General features: G+C 42.6%; 1 protein-coding gene across 1 annotated transcript in view; it reads left to right on the top strand.

Moving 5' to 3' along the window:
* The window catches only part of Depdc1b (DEP domain containing 1B), a 74,644-nt gene that overhangs the window by 25,130 nt on the left and 24,937 nt on the right, over window positions 1-24,577 (top strand). Inside the window, exons 3-5 of the mRNA XM_021208438.1 lie at window positions 17,365-17,500; window positions 22,580-22,707; window positions 23,747-23,877. Of these exons, the coding sequence (XP_021064097.1) occupies window positions 17,365-17,500; window positions 22,580-22,707; window positions 23,747-23,877 (395 nt within the window). The remainder of the gene's footprint in view (window positions 1-17,364; window positions 17,501-22,579; window positions 22,708-23,746; window positions 23,878-24,577) is intronic.

Below are 24,577 nucleotides of genomic sequence, written 5' to 3' on the forward strand. Positions count from 1 at the left end.
CAATGGTTGGCTGCGAGCCAACCTCTGTATTTGTCAGGCTCTGGCAGAGCCTCTCAGGAGACAGCCATATCAGGCTTCCATCAGCAAGCACTTCCCACCATCCACAATAGCGACTGGGTTTGTTGTCTGTATATGGGATGTATCCCCAGGTGGGGCAGTCTCTGGATGGCCTTTCCTTCAGTCTCTGCTCCACACTTTGTCTCCATATTTCCTCCTGTGAGTATTTTGTTCACCCTTCTAAGAAGCACTGAAGCATCCACAGTTTTGTCTTCCTTCTTCTTAGGCTTCATATAGTTTGCGAATTGAATTTTGGGTATTCCAAACTTTTGGGCTAATAACCACATATCAGTGAGTGTATACCATGTGTGTTCTTTTGTGACTTCCTTACGTCACTCAGGATGATATTTGCAAGTTCCATCCATTTGCCTGCGAATTTCATGAAGTCATTGTTTTTAATAGCTTAGTAGTATTCCATTGTGTAAATGAAATACATTTTTTGCATCCATTCCTCTGTTGAGGGACATCTGGGTTCTTTCCAGTTTCTGGCTATTATAAATAAGGCTGCTATGAACTTAGTGGAGCATGGGTCCTTATGACATGTTGGAGCATCTTCTAGGTATATGCCCAGGAGTGGTATAGCTGGGTCCTCAGGTAGTACTATGTCCAATTTTCTGAGGAACTACCAGACTGATTTCCAGAGTGGTTGTACCAGCTTGCAGTCCCACCAGAAATGGAAGAGTGTTCCTCTTTCTCCACATCCTCACCAGCATCTGCTGCAGCCAGAGTTTTTGATCTTAGCCTTTCTGATTGGTGTGAGGTGGAATTTCAGGGTTGGTTTGATTTGCATTTCCCTGATGATTAAGGATGTTGAACATTTCTTTAGGTGTTTCTCAGCCATTCAGTATTCCCCAGTTGAGAATTCTCTGTTTAGCTCTGTTCCCCATTTTTTAATAGGGTTATTTGGTTCTCTGGAGTCTAACTTCTTGAGTTATTTGTATATATTGGATATTAGCCCTCCAACGGATGTGAGATTGGTAAAGATCTTTTCCCAATCTGTTGGTTGGCATTTTGTCCTATTGTCAGTGTCCTTTGTCTTGCAGAAGCTTTGCAGTTTTATGAGGTCCCATTTGTCTATTCTTGATCTTAAAGCATAAGCCATTGGTGGTCTGTTCAGGAAATTTTCCCCGGTGCCCATGTGTTCGAGAATTTCCCCCACTTTCTCTTCTATTAGATTCAGTGTATCTGATTTTATGTGGAGTCCTTGATCCACTTGAACTTGAGCTTTGTACAGGGAGATAAGAACGGATCAATTTCCATTCTTCTACATGTTGACCGCCAGTTGAACCAGCTCCATTTGTTGAAAATCCTGTCTTTTTTCTACTGGATGGTTTTAACTCTTTTGTCAAAGATCAAGTGACCATAGGTGTGTGGCTTCATTTCTCTGTCTTCAATTCTAATCCATTGATCCACCTTCCTGTCACTGTACCAATACCATGCCATTTTTATCACGATAGCTCTGTAGTACAGCTTGAGGTCAGGGATGGTGATTTCCCCACAGGCTCTTTTATTGTTGAGAATAGTTTTCCCTATTCTGGGATTTTTGTTATTCCTAATGAATTTGAGAGTTGCTCTTTCTAACTCTATGAAGAATCAAGTTGAAATTTTGATGGGGATTGCATTGAATATGTAGATTGCTCTTGGTGAGATGGCAATTTTTACTATATTAATCCTGCCAATCCACGAGCATGGGAGATCTTTCGATCTTCTGAGGTCGTCTTCTATTTCTTTCTTCAGAGACTTGAAGTTTTTGTCATGCAGATCTTTCACTTGTTTGGTTAGAGTTACATCAAGATATTTTATATTTTTTTGTGACTATTGTGAAGGGTGTCATTTCCCCAATTTCTTTCTCAGCCTGTTTATCATTTGAGCAGAGGAAGGCTACTGATTTGTTTGAATTAATTTTATATCCAGCCACTTTGCTTATGTTGTTTATTAGGTTTAGGAGTTCTCTGGTGGAGTTTTTGGGGTCACTTAAATATACTATCATATCATCTGCAAATAGTGATATTTTGACCTATTCCTTTCCAATTTGCATCCTTTTGATGTCCCTTTGTTGACTAATTGCTCTAGCTAAAACTTCAAGTACTATATTGAATAGATAGGGAGAGAGAGGGCAGCCTTGTCTAGTCCCTGATTTTAGTGGGATTGCTTCAAGTTTCTCTCCATTTAGTTTGATGTTGGCTATTGGTTTGCTGTATATTGCTTTTACTATGTTTAGGTATGGGCCTTGAATTCCTGATCCTTCCAAGACTTGTAACATGAAGGGATGTTGATTTTTCAGCATCTAATGAAATGATCATGTGCGTTTTTTTCCTTTGAGTTTGTTTATGTAGTTTATTACATTGATGGTTTTCCATATGTTGAACCATCCCTGCATCCCTTCATCAAGTAGATGAAGTCTACTTGATCGTGGTGAATGTTTGTTTTGATGTGTTCTTGGATTCGGTTTGTGAGAATTTTATTGAGTATTTTTACATCAATGTTCATAAGGGATATTGGTCTGAAGTTCTTCTTCTTTGTTGGGTCTTTGTGAGATTTTGGTATCAGCATATAACTGTGGTTTCATAGAACAAATTGGGTAGTGTTCCTTCTGTTTCTATTTTTGTGGAATAGTTTGAAAGTATTGGTATTAGGCCTTCTTTGAAGGTCTGATAGAATTCTACACAAAACCCATCTGGTCCTGGGGTTTTTTGGTTGAGAGACTTTTAATGATTGCTTCTATTTCTTTAGGAGTTATGAGATTGTTTAGATCATTCATCTGCTCCTGATTTAACTTTGGTACCTTGTATCTGTCTAGAATATTGACCATTTCATCCAGATTTTCCAGTTGTGTTGAGTATAGGCTTTTGTAGTATGATCTGTTGATTTTTTTTTTTGGGGGGGGGGGTTGGGTTCCTCAGTTTCTGTTGTTATGTCTCCCTTTTCATTTCTGATTTTGTTAATTTGGATACTGTCTCTGTGCCCTCCAGTTAGCTTCGCTAAGGTTTATCTATTTTGTTGATTTTTCTCAAAGATCCAGCTCCTGCTTTTGTTGATTCTTTGTATAGTTCTTTTTGTTTCCACTTGTTTGATTTCAGCCCTGAGTTTGATTATTTCCTGCTGTGTACTCCTCTTGGGAATATTTACTTCCTTTTGTTCTCGAGCTTTCAGATGTGCTGTTAAGCAGCTAGTGTATGCTCTCTCTAGTTTGTTTTTGGAGGCACTCAGAGCTATGAGTTTTCTTCTTAGCACTGCCTTTATTGTGTCCCATAAGTTTGTGTATGCTGTGCCTTCATTTTCATTAAACTCTAAAAAGTCTTTAATTTCTTTCTTTATTTCTNCCTTGACCAAGTTATCATTGAGTAGAGTGTTCAGCTTCCCTGTGCATGTGGCCTTTCTGTTGTTTTTGTAGCTATTAAAGACCAGCCTCAATCTTTAGTGATCTGATAGAATTCATGGGATTATTTTAGTCTTATATCTGTTGAAGTCTGTTTTGTGACTGATTATATGGTCAATTTTGGAGAAGGTACCATGAGGTGCTGAGAAGAAGGTATATCCTTTTGTTTTAGGATGAAATGTTCTATAGATATATGTTAAATCCATCTGGTCCTTAACTTCTGTTAGTTTTACTGTGTCTGTTTAGTTTGTGTTTTCATGATCTGTCCATTGCTGAGAGTGGGGTGTTGAAGTCTCCCACTATTATTGTGTGAGGTGTAATGTGTACTTTGAACTTTAGTAAAGTATCTTTTATGAATGTGGGTGCCCTTGCATTTGGAGCATAGATGTTCAGAATTGAGAGCTCTTCTTGGCAAATTTTACCTTTGATGGGTATGAAGTGTGTCCTTTCTTACCCTTTTTGAAAACTTTTGGTTAAAAGTTGATTTTTATCTGATATTAGAATGTCTACTTCAGCTTGTTTCTTGGGACCATTTGCTTGGAAAATTGTTTTTCAGCCCTTTAGTCTGAGGTAGTGTTTGTCTTTGACACTGAGATGCATTTCCTGCATGCAGCAAAATGCTGGTTCCTGTTTATGTATCCATCCTGTTAGTCTCTGTCTTCCTATTGGGGAATTGAGTCCATTGATGTAAAGAGATATTAAGGAATAGTGATTTTTGCTTCCTGTTATTTTTGATGTTATTTTTATGTTTGTGTGGCTATCTTTTTTGGGGGAAGAAGATTACTTTTTTGCTTTTGCTAGGGTGTAGTTCCCTCCTTGTTTTGGCATTTTCTATCTATTATCCTTTGTAGGGCTGGATTTGTGGAAAGATATTGTATAAATTTGGCATTGTCATGGAATATCTTGGTTTCTCCGTCCATGATAATTGAGATTTTTGCTGGGTAGTAGTCTGGACTGCCATTTCTGTTCTCTTAGGGTCTGTATGAGATCTGTCTAGGATCTTCTAGCTTTCCTAGTCTCTGGTGAGAAGTCTGGTGTAATTCTGATAGGTCTGCCTTTATATGTTATTTGACCTTTTCCCTTTACTGCTTTTAATATTCTTTCTTTGTTTTGTGCATTTGGTGTTTTGAGTATTATGTGACAAGAGGAATTTCTTTTCTTGTCCAATCTATTTGGAGTTCTATAGGCTTTTTGTGTTTATGAGCATCCCTTCCTTTAGGTTAGGGAAGTTTTCTTCTATAATTTTGTTGAAGATATTTACTGGCCCTCTATGTTGGGAATCTTTGCTCTCTTCTATACCTTAGGTTTGGTCTTCTCATTGTGTCCTGGATTTCCTGGATGTTTTGGGTTAGGAGCTTTTTACATTTTGCATTTTCTTTGACTGTTGTGTCAATGTTATCTATGGTATCTTCTGTACCTGAGATTCTCTCTTCTGTCTCTTGTATTCTGTTGGTAATGCTTGCATCTATGACTCCTGATCTCCTTCCTAGCTTTTTTTTATCTCCAGGGCTGTCTCCCTTTGTGATTTCTTTATTGTTTCTATTTCTGTCTTTAGATCCTGGATGGTTTTGTTCAGTTCCTTCACCTGTTTGGTTGTGTCTTCCTGTAATTCTTTAAGGGATTTTTGTGTTTCCTCTTTAAGGGCTTCTATCTGCTTATCTGTGTTCTTCTATATTTCTTTGAGGGAGTTATTTATGTCCTTCTTAAAGTTCTCTATCATCATCATGAGATGTGATTTTAAATCAGAGTCTTGCTTTTCTGGTGTCTTGGAGTATCCAGGGCTCACCGTGGTGGGCGAACCGTGTTCTGATGATGTCAAGTAGTCTTGGTTTCTGTTGCTTATGTTCTTGCCCTTGCCGTTCACCATCTGGTTGTCTCTGGTGTTAGCTGGTCTCGCTGTCTCTGACTGTGGTTTGTCCCTCCTTCAAGCCTCTATGTCAGTACTCCTGGGAGATCAGTTTTCTCCTGGAGGAATTTGGGTTTGGAGAGCCGTGGCACAGGGTCAGCTCTGGGATGCAGACAGAAGCCAGCAGGATCCTGTCCCTGGCTGTTCCTTGGTTCCTGTGTCCTGATGGCTCTGGGAGGGTCCCTCTTGGGCCAGGAATTTGAACAGAAGTGGTGGTCTTATCTGTGCTCACAAGTGTGTCAGCACTCCTGGGAGACTAGCTCTCTCCTGGTAGTATTTGGGTATGTAGTTGTGTGGCACAGGATCAGGTCTAGAATTTTACTTCTTAATGAAGTCAAGTCTTCCAAGTCATAAGCAGAGCCCAGATCTTTCTGTTTAATGTCTATTGCTCTGCAGTATTTTGTAGTCTTAAGTTATTTCGATCATGAACATGTTTCATTAGATTTTAAATTGTTCATGCTTTTGATGCTACTAATGAACCTGACACACCTTCAAGCAGTTTTGTGAAATACAATTATTAACAAAATTTCAGTATTTACATGGTATTATACCATATTTGCCATATATACATATATGTACACACATACATATATCATACTACTAGGTATGACAAGAGGCTTTATAGAGTACAGTTAGCCCCTTAGAATTGTTCAAGATTTGTCTAACTCATGGATTTCTAGCAAACAGCAGCCTTGGAGAGACCAGCGCTCATGATAATTGATATCTGGCAGGGTTTATTGCTGAGTGTTGTTAGTATAAAACCCTTAGGTCACTGAGGCAAAGTGACAGGTTGGCTGAAGCTGTAGGTGTTGCAAATTTCTGTTAATAACCAAGGAAGAATTTCAACATAGTCCTTGGAAGAGAGTTTAAAATAGGGTGAGAAATCTGTAACCTACCAGTCAAGTCTACAAAGATTTATTGAAGATTTTATCTTTATTTTTATTTATGTTGTGTATGTGTTGGAGGGGTGCAGAGTACTCCTCTGGTAGTCTAGAAGAGCAGCAACTGTCCTTAACTACTGAACCATCCTGCTAATCCTCAGAGATTTAGAAAGCATGTTTTCCTTATGACGCACATATTCTATAGTGCTTTTGATTAAAAAATAATTTTAAGTTTTTCAAATAAACACCCCAAAGGATGGAAGTTACAGTATACATTTTATAAAGGCATTCTCAGCCATTGTTTGGCAGTGGAGGAAGCACCAAGACACCAGGGTTGCTTTGTTGCTAGGCAGGGAGGCTGATAGCCTTTCTGCTCTCCATGCCTCCAGTATACACATGTGGGCTGCACTGTGCCTTCAATGGGACTTTACAATTCTCAAATTTATGACTTACAGTCTTTAAAAACAGTTGTCGGGGCTGGTGAGATGGCTCAGTGGGTAAGAGCACCCGACTGCTCTTCCGAAGGTCCTGAGTTCAAATCCCAGCAACCACATGGTGGCTCATAACCATCCGTAACGAGATCTGACTCCCTCTTCTGGAGTGTCTGAAGACAGCTACAGTGTACTTACATATAATAAATAAATAAATTCTTAAAAAAAAAAAAAAGCCGGGCGTGGTGGCGCACGCCTTTAATCCCAGCACTCGGGAGGCAGAGGCAGGCAGATTTCTGAGTTCGAGGCCAGCCTGGTCTACAAAGTGAGTTCCAGGACTGCCAGGGCTACACAGAGAAACCCTGTCTGGAAAAAATAAAAATAAAAGTAAAAAAACAAAAAACAAAAAAACAGTTGTCAAGGTTACCCAGCAGAGGGAGCCATGCTCCTTTGAATGTTCTCTGTGAAAGAAAGGCATCTCATGCAGGAGCCGATAGACTGCATCTCAACACTGTGTGTATTGACAGTAAAACGCATTCCTCTCTGCCCAGTTTCTTCTCCCCAGAGGTTAGCAGTGTTAGGGGTTAGGTGTTCTGGTTTATTTATTTATTTTCTTGAAGCACTCATCTATATTGCCTTTAAAGAATTTATTACTATTTTTTCTAGCACTTATTTTATGTGTAGAAGTATTATCCCTACATGTATGTATGTATGTATGTATGTATGTATGTATGTATGTATGTATGTTTATTATGTGCACATCTGGTGCCTGCATAGACCAAAAGAGGGCATTGGATCCCCTGGAACTGGAGTTATCGATGACTATGAGCCACTGTGTGGATGCTGGGAACTGAAGTTGGGTCTCTGTAAGAGCAACAAGTGCCCTTAACCACTGAGCCTTCTCCCCAGTTTCATTTTGGAAATATTTTCTCTGCCTTTGACTTTTATATAAAACTCACCAGTGTATATGTTCTCTTATATATCCTTTTGTTTCTTGTAGTTTTTAAAGGTTTATTCATACTGATGTATGTCATTATAGCTTGTTGAATTCTCGTGGCTGTTTGTCCTCTGCCTACCGATATTCCATACTGTTTCTCTGTCAGTGGGGATTCGGGTTGCCTGCACTGTTTGGCCCTTACGACAATGCTGTTGTGGTCTGCCATGGACTCTCTGCTCTGTACAGGCCAGTGTTATTTTAGGGTAGCCAGCCTTACCTAGGAGAGTATTGCATTTAGAGGATTTGGGCACATTCAGCTCGGAAATGACAAATCCTTTTCCAGAGTTCATATGCTAATTTTTATTCTACTAGTGGAAAATGTCTGCTAAGGACTGATTTACACCTTGCCCGCCCAGTGTGTATGAAGTGCCGTCTCACTGTGATGTCATTTGGGATCACCTTGGTGGCTGAGGAGGCTGAGTGTCATTTTATATGTGCTTATTGTCCCCAGTTCCTTATCTAGACATGTTTGCTTTACAATTTTGCCTTTCTTTAGAACTTTTTCTTCTAATAGATCCTTAGTAGTTAAAGTAAGATATTTTGTGAATTAATCTTCCATCAGATATATGGATTACACAGGTCTCTCATTCTCCCTTTTGCAGTGCTAGGAAGTGAGCTACACCTTCAGCCTCCAGTTTTGTCTGCTAATGCTGTGCCATGCTGTGCCCAACCCAACCCAGCCCAGCCCAACCCTGCCCTTCTTTCTCTCTCTTTCTCTCTGTCTCTGTCTCTGTCTCTGTCTCTGTCTCTGTCTCTCTCTCTCTCTCTCTCTCTCTCTCTCTCTCACACACACACACACACACACGCACACACACACACACATGCACTTCCTAGCTCTAGTGACCTGGAGCTCACTATGTAAAGCTACTGCTGTCAAGCATGGCTACCTGAATTCACTCACTAGACCCTGGAAGGTGGAAAAGAAGAACCAACTCCTGCAGTTGTGCTCTGTCCTGTATAAGCTGTGGCCTGTCAGCCTGTCCCCAGGAAAGACATATTTTAAAAAGGCTTCTTTACCTGGAGTTGGAGAGTTATGTTCCTCATATTTTAATCTTAAGTTTCATATTTTTGCTATGACTCTTGTGTGGGTGTGGTGTGGTGTGATGTGTGGTGGTGGTGGTAGTGTGTGTGTGTGTGTGTGTGTGTGTGTGTGTGTGTGTGTGAGAGAGATATGTCAGGCATCTTTCCATTGAACTGAAGCATGGCTTTGGCTAGGCTGGCCAGCAAGCTCTGGGGATCTGCCCTTTTCTGCCTTCCACTTCTAGGGTTACAGGCATGGGCAGTCAGGCCTGATTCTTTGCATAGGTACTGAGGACTTGAACTCAGGGCCTCAAACCTGCATGCCTAGTGCTTTTACCCAATGAGCTATTTCCTCAGCCTCTATGATAGTTTTCATTTTGAGAAAAGTAGTAAGATTTTTATTGTTGAAGTAAGTGCTCATAACAGGAGATACAAACAAGCCATAATTGCGATTCCTGGTGTGAATTAGGCAGTGTTCCGATTTTCTATGGCTGGGAGACAGTGTTACCCAAACTCCAGTGGCTTAAAGTGACTCTCCTGTTTTACAAATTTTAAGCTGTTATTTTTGAGAAAGACTTTATAACCTAAGGTGCCCGAGAATTCATGATTGCAGCCCCGTTTGGCTTTGAACTCTCAGTTCCCCTGCTTTGGGATGGGATCATAATGTTCTATTATGTCCAGACTTTCCCCTCCCCTCCCCTCTGTCAAGTACTTAGAAGGAGCGCAACTAGCAGGTTTCTACCTCCGAACGGTGGATCTGTGAGTTCCTTCTCTCGCAGCCGTGGCGCCTTTGCTGCATGTTGGTCTGTTCCTCCCTCTTTACATGAGGTCTCATTCTCCCAGGCTTCTCCCTGTGATAGGGGCTTTGTGTAATGTGATGGGGCTAGGGCAGTTTCCATACTTACATGGTTAGGTGACTTGGAAGAGATCGTGTCTCAAACATGAGCATCCCAAGTACAAGTATTTTCAGTAGGCAAGAAGAGAAAGTTAGCCGGGCGTGGTGGCGCACGCCTTTAATCCCAGCACTCGGGAGGCAGAGACAGGCGGATTTCTGAGTTCGAGGCTAGTCTGGTCTACAGAGTGAGTTCCAGGACAGCCAGGGCTACACAGAGAAACCCTGTCTGGAAAAAAAAAAAAAAAAGTTGGCAGGCAGCCAAGGTCTATGCCCAGAACTGGCAGAGCTTCACTTTATTCTGGTTGTCAGAGCAATTGCAAAGCCCACTCGCATGGGGGCAGGGGGAGGGGTCTGGTAGAGAAAACTCCTGTGGATGGGAAGCTATCAGTCACATATTGGGTAGGAAGAGCATATGGGATGAGAAGAGCAGACGGGATAGGATAGGAAGAGCATATGGATGGGAAATATGTTGTGGCCATCCTTGGAAAATATCATCTGTCATAGTTTGCCTCTGGCTACAACAACTTCCTTTCATTTGCAACTCTACGTACCTTCTCCAGTAGGACAACTGAATTTCATTCTTGCATGCCATCACATCTCTTGCATGCCACCACATCTACTGATGGCTGGAAGTGCCATTGGATATGGGTCTGCCATTTCTGCCACTTCCTAGGATTCTGTGTGGCTCATGGGTCTCCTCTAGATTCTCTTCTCAGCATCCGGAGTCATTCGTGTCACAGGAAATAGCCCGTGTCTGCAGTGGAATATCTTTCTTAGATACTTCCAGTGCCCTGAAGGTTGAAAGTCCTGACTGCTCATTTCATTTTGAAAAGCTGAAGTGGGTCTGCTTTTCAGATTTTCGTTTGAACTGTACCACAAGGATGGTGGTGACTCTGGAACTATTGTTGCCTTAGGAATCTTGAGCTTTCTTAAGAATTGCTCCATTTGACAAAATCACGTTGTCATATCTCCTTAAGTCAGCTTCTGCTCTGTCTGGAGCTACTCAAAAGTCCTCTGCAGCATAGTCCCCTTGCAGTTCTTAGACATTTATGATGGCGTATTAAATGCATCCTCTGTCCCTGTCATAGAACTGCTAAGAGCCCTGGGATTTCCTGAGTGACAGGGGCGTCTTGTTACCTGTGACAGTCTGCTTTGATAAATGCTGAGTTTGTCACTGAAAGGTTACATAGTGCTGGGGCCCTGGGCTGCTTCAAAATAGGCTCAGGCTTTGGAAAGACCCAGTGACTGGATGATGTGGCCATGTGCATCAGGACGTGCCAGTCAGCAGAGGCCAATAAGATCTCAGGATCTTCTTGGAAACTGGAAGAAGGAATTGATGCTGGAAATTAGAGAAGGTCTGTGCTGCAGTCGCATAAATCTCAGAAAAACTGCCACCTGCAGGAACGTGGGGAACAGAAAAGATGGCTCTGGCTAAAGAATGCTCGAAGGGAACCAGCAAAAGAGCAAACTGGTTCCTTTTGTTGAAACTTTTAGCCCCACCTATTGGAGTTTCTGGAAAGACTCTTGAGCAACAAACTTTGAGCTTCGGGATTGGAGAACTTGCATTGTCTGGAGGTGCAGAAGGTTGGTGACCAAAGTGCTTCCATCCCATGCTTTCTCATACTGTCTCTAACCATTTCTTCATCTGACTATTTACCTGGCTCCTATGTCCTTTAGCATAAACTGGTGAATGTATATATAGTGTTCCCCTGAGTTATATAAGCTGTCCTCATAAATTATGGAGCTGAGACCTTAGCCAGTTATAACGTCTAGCTAGTTATTCAGAGTACAACTCATAATCTGGGAAAAATTTCCCGACATCTGAAGTTAAGGGTGGTCTTGTGAGACTGAGCTCTTAAACCTATGGGATGTGGTACAGTCTCTGGGTAGCAGTGTCAGAAATGAAATGAATTGAATTCTACACCTCTGACATGTCCACTGGAAACTTCCTTGGTGGGGGTGGTGGGACGGACCCACATATCCAGGCCTAGGAATGTGTGTGAAATAGGAAGACTGAGTCAGAAGGTAAAGCAGGGTAATGTTTTCCCTTATAAAACGATCGCTCTGGGTCACCAACCGTGCCTCTTCAGCCTTGCCTTAAATCCTGCTGAAGTTAAAGCAAAGTTTCATACTTGTGGCCCTGCTGAAATCATACTTTACTAGAAACACCTTCATTTGAACTTTGGATATATTATTGTTTTACCCTGCAAATCTTACTGAGAGGGGTTGGGAATGAGAAATTGTTTTGTTTTTTTGAGTCACCCACTCAGGGCTTTTTATGTTTTCCTGTATCTACTAAAACCCAACAATAACAACAACAATAATAACAAATAAGAACACAGCGCTGACTGTCAGCTCCTTCCCTGCCCTTCCTGTACCTTGCTGCCACAACAAAAGGAGTCAGTTTGCTCTTTTGCTGGTTCCTGTGGAGCATTCTTTAGCCTGAGCCATCTTTTCTGTTCCCCACATTCCTGCAGGGGACAGTTTTTCTGAGATTTATGTGACTGCAGCAAAGACCTTCTCTAACTTACAGCATCAATTCACTCTTCATTGCTAAGGAAATCTAGGGACCCTGCTGGCCTCCCTCTGTTCACTGGCATGTCCTGATGCACATGCCCACGTCTGCTTCAGTTACCTGTTGTGTAGTGAAGCCAGGTCAAATTTAGTGACTTTAAACAACCCTTACCATTAGATAAACCATATGGCTGGGAATTTGAAAGGGCTTAGGTAGTCAGAGCCTACCGCCATGAAGCCTACCTTCATTCACAGGTCTAGAGTCCTGGCACTTCCTCATTCAATTTCTTCCCTCTAGTATCTTATCTAAAGAGCCCCTAAAGGGAGTCTTGCCATAAAGATGTGCTAGCTTCTGAAGTCAGGAACTGAGTTCTAAGCTAGGAAAAGCTCATGTTTCTGGTAGTTTCTGTTTATTACAGCAGCGAGAGTGGTCCATGTGACTCCAAAGGGTGGAGAGGGGAATACACTCAGCCTCTTGATGCTATGGTAGCAGGTTACCTTGCAGAAGACTTTAGGAGGGAACGCCCTTGGCTATGTGGCAGTCTCCTGTAAGGATGCAATGCCACTTCTCCTAAGTGGACCACACTGGCCCCGCCTTATTTACTGAACATCCACTGTGTGCAAGGTCTGTTCTGTCATGGACTGTGTTTTCAAACTTGAGTGTGTGGGCTGCATTCACTTTGTTTAGCTGTGTGCCTCCCCCATGCCCTTGGCTTAGAGAAATTTGTGGTTGCTACAGTAGGCACAACAGGTGTGCTGCATGCAGGCAAGGGAGGCTGCTAATACTGTCTCATGCACAGGAAGCCTCCACAGCACAGCGAGAGCTGAGGGGAGAGGAGAGGCCCCTGACCGTGCAGCAGCACCTCCACGCCACACTCCCTTTATTCACCTGGACATCTGGTAGGGAAGGCTCTACTGTTTTCTGCTTCATGAATGTCTTCATTGTTTTTGGGCCGTGTCATCATTTTCACACACATTTCAGAAGCATCTCATCAGCTTCAGTAAAAGGTTTTTATAATCTCACTGGGGTTTCTTTCTGAGTGTGAGTGTTTATGGGGAAATGATTCAATGTTATTACATTGAATCTTATTTACTGAGTATCTCTCAGTTTACTTTTTCTTTAATGTCTTTCAGAAACATCTTATAAAGGACTTGCAATTGTTTTCTTTTCAGAAACTTTATATACTTATTTTTATTTTAAGTTGACTTCTTTTTTTTCTTTAAGGATTTCATAAATGTATACAATGTTTTTGTCTTACCTACTCCTCACCTTCCAACTTCAGTCATGAAAACACTCCACCTGTCCCCTCCAAAACTCATATCTTCTTCCTTAAAATAATCAAAGTAAATAAATAACCCCCTGAGTCCAGTTGGCACTTCAGGTACACGCATGATGGATGACAGGACCAGCCTATGGGCAGCCCGCGAGAGGAGAAGCTGCACCCAGAAGAAAACACCCTCTCCTTCCACTGGCCACTCTCAACTGCCAGGAGCTTTCAGCTAAGAGTAGGGCCTTGTGATCCCCGCCCCCCTCCATGCTGGCCTGAGCTTGTCAGGGTGGACACAGGCAGCCACACTGCTGTGAATTCCTGAGTGTAATGGTCCTGTCATGTCTAGAAGACACTTTCACAATGGTCCCTTTTGACTTTTGGCTCAGAATCTTTGTGACCCCTCTTGCCACGTTCCTTGAGCTTTGTGATGAGGAGGGGACACTCTCTACTGTCACACTTACCCTCTGTACAGGTGGTTAGTCTCTGTGTGAGCTGCTATCCACTTACGTTTTTATGTCATCCAGGCCAGCCTCAGATGTGTGCCAACACACCTAGTGAAGAGTTTATAATGCTTTCTTAAAGATGTTTTACTCCCTGAGCCAGTTTAAAAAGTTGTTTTACTATCTGAGAAATATTCCTATTTCATCCAAATGAAATCTGAAGATCAGCTCACAAGGTGGCTAGCCCCAGATGACAAGAATCAAATGTTAGGATTAACTGGTAACTTCCAGTGTCTCCAGAAGTCACTTCCAGCAGTCACCACCAGAGAGCAGCACCCTTATACATTTTTTCCCCCAGGCAAGGGTGTCGACTGGGTGGACACAGAGCTAGCTGCAGATGTCACTGGTAGGGAAGCTCTGCAGGCAGCGTGAGGAAAGCCGGCTTAGCATATCCCCAGCCTCCATTCTGCACAGAAGAAGTTCTGCTTTACCTTTCAGAAGACAGTTCTTTCTGAGTGTGGAGATACGAGGATGAAGATTTTAAAGCAGGGGGAAATTGCAGATCACCCAACAGAACCATAAATCACTATTTAGAGATGCTTTCCCCTTCCAAAGGACGTACAGGCAGTACCTGAGAGACCAAGTCTGGATCAAGTCCCCTGGTTTCATACCATAACTGAGAGTGGGATTAGGGATGAGTGAGTACAGGATGGGGGTTACTTAATTCTTCCTGAGCTGTGAAGTGGCTGGCCGATGAACCAGGACGATATGTGTAGGCGGGCCAGCAGAAGAGCACATGCCAAAGTTGTAACCTTGGCTGGAGAGAGGACCTTGGCTGTGATTGCTGCCTTTAAGAAGATAGATTGGACCCAGATGTGGAGGGTCCGTAATGTCTGTCATTTTAATACATGAAAGGCTGAGATAGGAGGGTCTTGAGTTCAAGGCTAACTTGGGCTACATAGCAAGGCCCTGCCTGAAAGAGGTAGAGAAGGGGAACGGAGGAAAAGGGAGGAAGAAAGAGGAGAAAAGAGGTGAGAAGAGGAATAGAGAGCAGAGAAGAATGGCCTTGAACGCTCTGAGACAGCCTGAACTACATAGTCAAATAGCTGCAACTGGCTTAAAATTTTCATTTATTTTATATTTGAACTTCTGTCACCTACTTTAATAATCCGATCACCACATAAGTAAACCGATGGTTTCAGTTGATCTGACTTAATTTGGTGATTCCCAGGGCTCATTGTTTTTCTTCGGATTCAAACTGACTTTGGAGGTAGAGTGTGGTTATTACATGTTCTTTTCAGAGAACGCCCAGTTCAGCCTTTCTCACTCCTCAGCTCCTTTCAAGTCTCTTGTGACTGTTCCTGAAGTGGTTTTCTGTAGAGCTCTTGTTATTGCTGTGTCTCCTGATTCACCTTGATATAAACTTTCTTTGAAAACTATCGGCACTTTTAAAACTCTCTGGTTTGCTATTTGCCTTAAGGTACACAGCTCAGAAACTCCCAACTGGTCCAAGTGTGAGAGTAAGTGTCCACAGGACATCAGTGTCACTGCTAGCATTGCAAAAAGACAGGGATAGGAAGATGGTTAGACCAGGGGTTGGGGAGGACCAGGGCCAGTGTCTTCTGGACGTGACTGGACTCTTACACTTAGGCACTGCAGCCACTGGACTTGTCTACACAATATCACGCCGTTCACATTCCATCATGGATGGGATGGGGCTTATGTGTTCTTACCCCAGCTGTGGAGCTACTTACAGCATCTTCTGGGGGAGCAAGAGTCACGTTTCTGTGAGGATATGGCCCCTCGTGGTGAGCATGCTCCAGAGGATAGCCTCATGCTCATGAGTGTATGCAAAGTACAAATTAGACTTGATGGGATAGTTTTTTTAAAAAAAGAAGTAAGTTGAGAATGGGTGGGAGGAGGATGATGTGGGAGAAGCAGAGGGTAATAAATGACATTTGTGTACACACATACAGCTCTCAATTAAGAAACGTTCTACAAAAGAATAAATATTTAATAATCCAATTTGTTTTTCATGGATATCGCAGGGGAAAATTTTTAGGAATTTACATGTGTGTGTGTGTTTGTGTGTGTGTGTGTGTGTGTGTGAGCACAGCGCTCATGGGGGCCAGAATGGGCATCAGCTCCCCCTCAACAGGAGGGGCCAGCTGTTGAGAGCTGCCTGACAGCTCTGAACCAAATGGGTCATCCACAAGATTCATGCTCTCGGGCACTGTGCCGTCTCTCTGGCTCCTATGGGAAGATTCTAGGACTACATTAAAAATAAAAAGCCAACAACTAACTAATTTCTTAGATTTCTTTTTCTTTTTTTCCTTTTTATTACAGTGCTGGGATCGGCTTGCCCACACACCATCCAAGAGCCCCACCCCTGAGCCGCCATCCATCCTACTGATACATTTCACTGTATTCTTTTCTACTAAATTTATAGAGAAACATCTTATGGGAAAAAACCCCACATCTTTAGCGTCACTTCTTTATTTGGTACCGTGTAATCCATTTTGAGGAGAGTTTTTATGTTCAAGGTGGAATGGCTCTGATAAGCCAGAGATCCAAGAAGAGGGACAGGGTGGGAACAGGCGGAATAATGGTTCTAGACAGTTTCCTAGCTCCCTTAAGATGGATTTCTTGGTTGGTATTTTAATCTTTGTGTGACGTGTTGGATATTGAAGGGAAGGAGAATTAGTCTTTCTGCGAAGTATTTATAAAAGTGAACATTGTGGGCTGGAGGCATAGCTGGGTGGCGGAGTGCCTGCCTGCTGTCTGAGGCCTAGTCCTGCACCGGAAAAGAAATAAGTGAATGTCAGGGCAGCGTGCTGTTCCTCAGCGAGGGCTGGTGAGGATCTCTCTGTCGGTGATTTCTGTTTGGAACACACGAACTGTAAGCTTTGTAGAGCTACAAGGCAGTGTAGATTCCAAGCTGGATGAAATACAGGGGCTCTCTCTATTAACTCCGTTAAGAACTTCTTTAGAACTAGGTGAGATGGCACACACTCGTTACTGCTGTCCTGGAAGCACAAGCAGAAGGGTTGCTTGGGCCAGGAGTTCAAGCCTGGGTACCGGTAGTGAGACCACATCTTAAAGACAAAGGCAAAGAAAACAAAAAAGAAAACAAGTAGGAAGCCAGACACAGTTGTACACACTGTAATCCCAGCATCAGAGAGGTTGGAGGCAGGGGGATTTCAAACTCACGGTCTGCCTACACCACGTAGCAAGTTCTAGTCCAGCCAAACAAACTTACCGGGACCCGTCTCAGTGCAGTTTATGGAGAGCTAAGTATGTATCCATCTCAGTGGCAGAAGACGTGTGTAACATGAACACGCCCCAGGTTCAAGAAGTATTTATTATTAAAAATGTTATGTATATTTTATAACTTTTTTCTATAACTATTATTTGGCAGGCGTTATGAATGAATATCTTAAAATTCGTTACTGTCGAGTACTGCTATTATTGATTCATGTGCAATAATTTAATGAAGAATGGGCTCATCACTTATGAAGAAACCCCGCTGTCTCCTGCTGTCTGCAATAATAGAGCTTTTCTTCTTGGATTTAGATTTCCTCCTTCCTCACCCCTGAAGCCATATCCAAAGAAGCCCCTGTATCAAAGAGATGTCATTAAGTTTCCAGAATGGAACGACCCCCCGCCGGGCACTTCACAGGAGAACATTCCAGTGAGGCCCTTAGTGATGGTAAGTTCTGTGAGTAAAGACCTGTGGGCTCCATCTGGGCAGTCCTGCTGCCGGGGAGGAGGAAGTCACTGTGTCTGCTGGGTTGTCACTGGGGAATCACTCAGACTCCCCGGTACCCATGCTCACACAGCTGGCCCTGGGTAAGCCCAGGGAGTCGCACAGCAAAAAAACAAAATAAAAAGAGCTGAAAGAGAGACAGGGACTTGGTGGGTGAAGGGACCAGAAGGAATGAGGAGGAGATAAGGGGGCAGAGGGTGTGACCACAATGTATCACATACATGTATGGAATTGTCAATAAATACATTAATTAAAGCAATAGTCATGACTTTTTTAAAAAAGAAATTCCTGTTCAGCTAGTGATCTGTGGGGCATGGCCCAGTCTTTTTGGTGGCTCCTTCACGAACAGTGTTTGGGAAACGCCGTGGAACAACACCAGTCTGCAAGCAGCTGAGGGCTTATTACCAGAAGACTGGCTCCTCCGTCCTTGTCACTCTAACCCAAGTTGATGGAGCATGTGGTCCCTGTTTTCATATGTTCTGTCAGCGCAGCTTTCTGGTCAACTCCCTGTGACCCCCTTTCCTGTCAGAGAGGTTACTTTCGTCTTGTCTCCTCCTGCACTCGGTCTCAGTTACCATCTCAGTGAGAGTGAGGAGGTGGGCTGTCCTGTGGAGCGGCCCCAGTACCCAACACAAGGCACGGACAAACATGGCTTCTTCTTCTGCTCTCTAACAACAGCACATTGTGAGACTCGCAACCTCTTTTTTTAAATTTTTTTTTCTTAAAATATTCCCCAGTACAAGACTGCCAAGACTGAGGTGATGCTAAAAAATAAAACAGAAAGAGAAACTTTGATAAGACAATTTGGGAGGAATTTACTAACATTATTGACTTAGGTTAATCAGGTGTTATAAGAACAGACATCAGAGTACTTCTGTTTGCAAAGATGTGATGAGGGTATTTTTAGCCAATCCAATTAAAAGAAAACAAAAACAGTGGGTTTTTTTTTTTCCACCCCCTAAGGAAATTATGTGATATCTCAGCTTGGAGAGGATAATTAAGAAACCCAGACTTATCAAAGACGATCAAGGCAAAGATGACACCAGAGACAGAAGAGGGGACTCCCCAGGGCCTTGCAGATCTGTCAAGGGTTGGGATGACTTTGGGGACATTTGGTGATAAGGATGGTTTCTATGAAAGGGGAGCAGGTGGGTGGAGACAGGACCCTGGAACTTAGAGGAGAGACTGTATTTGGAAGTCTCTCATTTACTTCTTCGAAGAGATTTATTACGAGTGCTCCTGGGGGCCAAGTGTGCCCAGCTGAGTAGAGTCAGTGATGAGCGATGAGTTCTTCACTCTCACAGTCTGGTGAGAGAAAATTAGGGAAGTAGGAACTAAAGTGTTGGGAAGGAAAAGGGGCCTGCAGGGGTACTTGGCCGAGGATGGCTCATAGTTACAGCCTAGGTGATAACCAAGTGTCAGCTCCTAGTTGAGAAAAAGTTAATATGTAAATACTAAGAATTGGGTTCTCTTTTCTTCAGTATTTTTAACACCTAATGGACCCCATTATGTAGGGCTATTATTCAGGAGGCCAGCTTTTTGTTTTTTTTGTTTTTGTTTTTGTTTTTGTTTTTTGCAGTCAAATAAGCAGGCTTTGAAGCCATTCATACGATTTCCCCTTTCTCTTCTTTGCAGTCATAACGTTGCTGCTGCCCCTGGAAAGACCAACTGTTTATTAGCATGTGACAAGCCCTGTGCAGAGTATTGCACCAGTAATAACATCGCTCCGTGCTTGGGAGCCCAGAGTGTGCCGGTGCCCCTGAGCCATCCGACCCTCTGAACTCTCAGGCTGTCGTTTCTTCTCCAGCCATGTGCACACATCTGTACTTCTCTTTGGATACATTCTGGTCTGTCTTCTTTAGTATCTCCTTCTGATGTGCTAGGCAAGGGTATAAGTTCCCCGCTTGATATGGGATCCACCACTGCTTATCCCCTTCTTCCTGGAGAGTATCCAAACCAAGAATGGTAGACCAGGATCCTTTTCTTCGGGGACCTTGACACAATTTTTAGAATGAGGTTAATCATCAGTAAATAGATGCTTTGTCTTTCTTTTTCTTTTTTAAGTTTTATTAGATATTTTCTTTATTTACATTTCAAATGTTATCCCCTTTCCTGGTCTTCCTCTGAAAACCCCCTCCTCTTACCTCCTCCCCAATCCTGCTCACAAACTCACCCACTCCTGCTTCTTGACCCTGGCATTCCCTACACTGGGGCTTAAAGCCTTCATAAAACCAAGGGTCTCTCCTCCCATTGATGACCGACTAGGCCATCCTCTGCTGCATATGTAACTGGAGGCATGAGTCCCACCATGTGTACCCTTTGGTTGGTGGTTTAGTCCCTGAGAGCTCTGGGGGTACTGGTTGGTTCATATTGTGGTCCTCCTATGGGGCTACAAGATCCTTCAGTCCTTTCTCTAGCTCCTCCATTGGGGACCCTGTGTTCTGTCCAATGGATGGCTGTGAGCATCCACTTCTGTATTTGTCAGGCACTGGTAGAGCCTCTTAGGAGACAGCTGTATCAGGCTCCTGTCAGCAAGCTCTTGTTGGCATCCACAATAGTATCTGGATTTGGTGATTGTATATGGGATGGATCCCCAGGTGGGGCAGTGTCTGGATGGTCATTCCTTCAGTCTCTGCTCCACACTTTGTCTCAGTAGCTCCTTTCATGGGTATTTTGATCCCCTTCTAGGAAGGATTGAAGTATCCACACTTTGGTCTTCCTTCTTGAGTTTCATGTGGTCTGTGAATTGTATCTTGGGTATTCTGAGCTTCTGGGCTAAGATCCTCTTATCAGTGAGTGCATATCTAACCAGAGCAATTAGACAACAAAGGGATATCAAAGGGATGCAGATCGGAAAGGAAGAAGTCAAACTATCACTATTTGCAGATGATATGATAGTATACTTAAGTGACCCTAAAACTTCCACCCGAGATCTCCTAAACCTGATAAACAGTTTCAGCAAAGTAGCTGGATATAAAATTAACTCAAACAGATCAGTGGCTTCATCCTTCTTAAAGAGCTTGAGAGGCTGGGGTGGTGGTGCATGCCTGTAGACTTAGGCAAGGTCTTGACCTGAAACTCAGCCCAGGCTACTTAGTTCCAGGCCAGCCTGGAACTAACAGAGTGAGGGCTAACAGAGTGAGGCTCTCTCCTAACAGGACAAGACAGAAACAAAACAACTATAGTCACCTCTTTCCTTTCTCTTTTTCTGGGTGGTGATGATTGCTGGGCCCTGCCTGACTTTTGTGAAGAGTAGCTATTTAAATGTGGTTTCCTCTGATGTCTGTTGTGTTTTTGTGGAAGAGTTCTGACCAGTAAAACTAGAATGCCAGCACCCTGTGAGGCAGAGGTACTGTGAGAGGCAGCTGAATTTACACCTGTAAAGCGCTAAGACCAGAGTTCCTCATGCACGTTCCCAGTAGCGGTCAAGTATGGCTTCTGTGACTAATTTGTTTCAGAGAAAGAAATTCTCTTTGACATCTACAGAGATTTACTCCTGCTAACTTTTTTACTGTGTATCCTTTTGGTGTGTGTGTGTTCTAACACAGCGAGGGCACTCTGGGCTGTTTTGTGCCTCGTGTTCTTCATGTAGAACAGAATGTTACTCCCATTTTTCTCATTAGTCAGCATCTGACATCATTCTAGCCTGCCTAATTTTATCTTGTCTATTATAAAATTGATATAATTTACTTGTTCAGTCCTTTATTACTAGGTGCATTTTTCCAGTTTTACGACATGTAACAATCCAAACAATATCTTTACAGATTATATATATATATATATATATATATATATATATATATATATATATATATATTCTGGAGTACTTTTTAGGATATCTCTGGAAATGGGTTTGCAGGTAAATTTAGTAGTCTTTCTTCCTTTCTACCTTCAAGCTCAAAGACCTGATTTAGATATTTAAAAATTTACAACCTATCTGGTCTTTGAATTTCATTCGTAATTTGGTCATTTGAAAGCAAAGACAGGGAACGGAGAGATGGCTCAGCAATTAGAGTACTTTCTGCTCTTGCAGAGGACCCAACTTTGGTTCCCAGCAGCCATGTTAACAGGCTGGCAACCATCGGAAATCCAATGCAGCTGGCTTCCATGGGCACCTGAACACACACACACACACACACACACACACACACACACACACACACACACCTACTTTTAAAGAAGCAAAACCCAAATCCCCAAACTACAACTTTCCTGCTTTTATTCCTTCAAATTAATAAGATTTTTCTGTAGTGTTAATATTTGCAAGAATATATTCTAGAAAGTTGTTGTAAATGTTTTCTAACTTGTTTTTCCACTTGCAGGTAAATTTATTTCTCTGTGATAACAGAAGTGTTCGACTTGCGTTTAATAACATAGCTGTGGCCATGAGCTCCCAGAAAGAGGATGTGGAGAGCTCTGTGACTTGAGCAGACTGTCCTAAGCTTTCTAAGCTGGCACTTGTCCCCTCCCCAGAAGGCGTCACTCCTGTGTCCTGGGCATCCTTGCTCTCCTTGTAGGGCGCTCACTTTTCTGCCCCTAGCAGTTGCTCAGGACTGGATTGCTTTCCACTGTTGTATGGATCTGATATTGCTCATAAAAGAGGATTACTTGAAGTTATATTACTCTTATTTTGAATGATTTCTCAATTGGGACAATGTGGATTAAGACAAGCATTTCTGTACTTGATCTTGAATTTATAAAGAACGATTTCACTGTTAGTTGGAATGCCCCCAGGAAATAGCAGTGCTTTGGTGACTGCATTTGCTCTTCCGCCATTCATCCTAGCACAGCCTGGTCTTGAGAGTCGTTCCCCACTTCTCCAAGCCCATGCAAAGTTAGCCTGTAATTCTCACCATGCCTACCAGTCAAATTTCAAGTAGGAAAGTCAAAGCATTCCTTATAAACCGTAACATTTTATACTGACATATGTATTCTCTCTCCCACTATCCCACCCCCTTTCGTCCTTTCTCCCTCCCCACCCCCCTTTCCCCTCCCCCTCTGCCCCCACCTCCGCCCAATTAGAATTCTGAGATGTGGTTCAAGCGCCACAGTATTGCTATTGGAGAGGTGCCAGCATGCCGCCTCGTCCACCGCAGACAGCTGACCGAGGCCAATGTGGAAGAGATCTGGAAGTCTACGACGTTGTCATAGTATGCACATTTGACAGCTGAGAATTCTAGAGATCTTTCTATTCTATCTCTTTCCTACTCTCTGCATATTTAGTGTTCTGAAATTATTCTTAAAGAAATCTCAACTTTGCATAATCTGTACTTTTGCTGTTTTATAAATATAATTTAACTGGATTTTAAGAAGTTTCTAGTGTTAGCTATGCAATAGTGAAAGCAGGAGTTTAAATTCTTTTTTAATTGTTATTTAATGTGCTTTACATATGCTCTTGCTTTGGAGTAGCCAGGTTGACCTTGACTTTTCTGTCATGCTGATGACCTTTGAGTGCTAGGATAGCATGTGGATGCACAGCCATTCCCAACCTGAGGTCTCTAACCTTTTAGTAGGACTGACATCCTAAGTTTAATAAACATATAATAGAAAATGTAGCCTTCAGTAATTTTACTTTAAAAAATTGCTTTTTGGAATTCAGGTTGTTATATGATGAATTAATTTAAGAACTATGCTATTGGACAATGATATTTAGGTTATTTTAAACACATTCCATTTCTAACCCATTGTCTAGAACGTTTGGGTACAGTACGTGAAGATCTTAGTGACTGCTCTTGTGAGGTGCTGAGGGGATGTGCAGTGGGTAAGAGAGCTTGCTGTGAAGGCAGGAGGACCTCAGTTCAAATCCCCTGTGCCCGTGTAAAGACTGGCACGCATGCCCTTGCCTGTAACTGCAGGTAGCACCTTGGGATAGAGACAGGTAGATTCTGGGAGCCTGCTGGCCAGCTAGCCTCACTGGAGTTGTGAGCTTCAAGGTCAGACAGACCCTGTCTCATAAAACATGGAGGAGGGCTACAGAGAAGACATGTGACATCCTTCTCTGACTTTCACATGAGTTTACACAGGTACACATGTGTACATATTATACCAAACACACATAGTCTCACGCTCACACACAAACACACACACACACACACACACGCACACACCTTTTGTATTGCTCAATTTTTAGCACTATAAAAATGATGAAAGTATTTTGAAAATAATTTTAAGAATAAGTTACCTTTTTAGTTTACAGAAAATTCTTGGCCTGGATTCCTTGGAAGAAGTTTTAAACACCAAGCTGGTCAGCTCCAAGTTCATCATCCATAATGTGTACAGTGTCAGCAAGCAGGGCGTGGTCATCCTGGATGACAAGTCGAGTAAGTGCCGCTAACCACTGGCCTTGGTCTGGCCTACACCCTGGCCGCAAAGGCCTTTTAGTTCCCGTTCTATCCTTGTTGAACCCCAGTTGAGTGTACACAGATTGTATTTCCTGCTGGTGCCTTTCATCCAATATTTGGTTTAGTAAAATGGCATAAAAAGATGAGTGTCCAGGGTTAAGATTAAGCCTAGTGCACTCTGAGAGTAATCCAGTGGTTTTCAATCTTCCTAATGCTGGAACCCTTTAATATGGTTCCTCATGTTGTGGTGACCCCAACCATAGAATTATTTCATTGCTACTTCATAACTGTAACCTTACTGCTGTTCTGAATCATAGTGTAAATATCTGACGCAGGATATCTGGTATGTAACCCCTGTGAATGGGTTGTTTGACCCTTTGAGGGTCGAGACCCACAGGTTGAGAACCACTGTGCTTGCTCCGTGTTAGCTGCCTAGGTATTTAATGGTTCCATATTGCCCCTAGGAAAACTCCAGATACAAGAGAATGTTTAGACCTAAGGAAGTGCCCTGGTCAGTTTTAGGTCTCATTTCATGTAGGTTTCCTTTTTTTTTTTTTTTTTTTTTTTTTTTTTTTTTTTTTTTTATATTTTTTTAAATTTACATTTCAAATGTTATCTGCTTTCCTGGTTTCCCCTCCAAAACCTTTAATACCCCTCCCATCCCCGCTCACTAACCTAC

This window comes from Mus pahari, chromosome 11 (genome assembly GCF_900095145.1).
Source record: "Mus pahari chromosome 11, PAHARI_EIJ_v1.1, whole genome shotgun sequence".
NCBI lineage: Eukaryota > Metazoa > Chordata > Mammalia > Rodentia > Muridae > Mus > Mus pahari.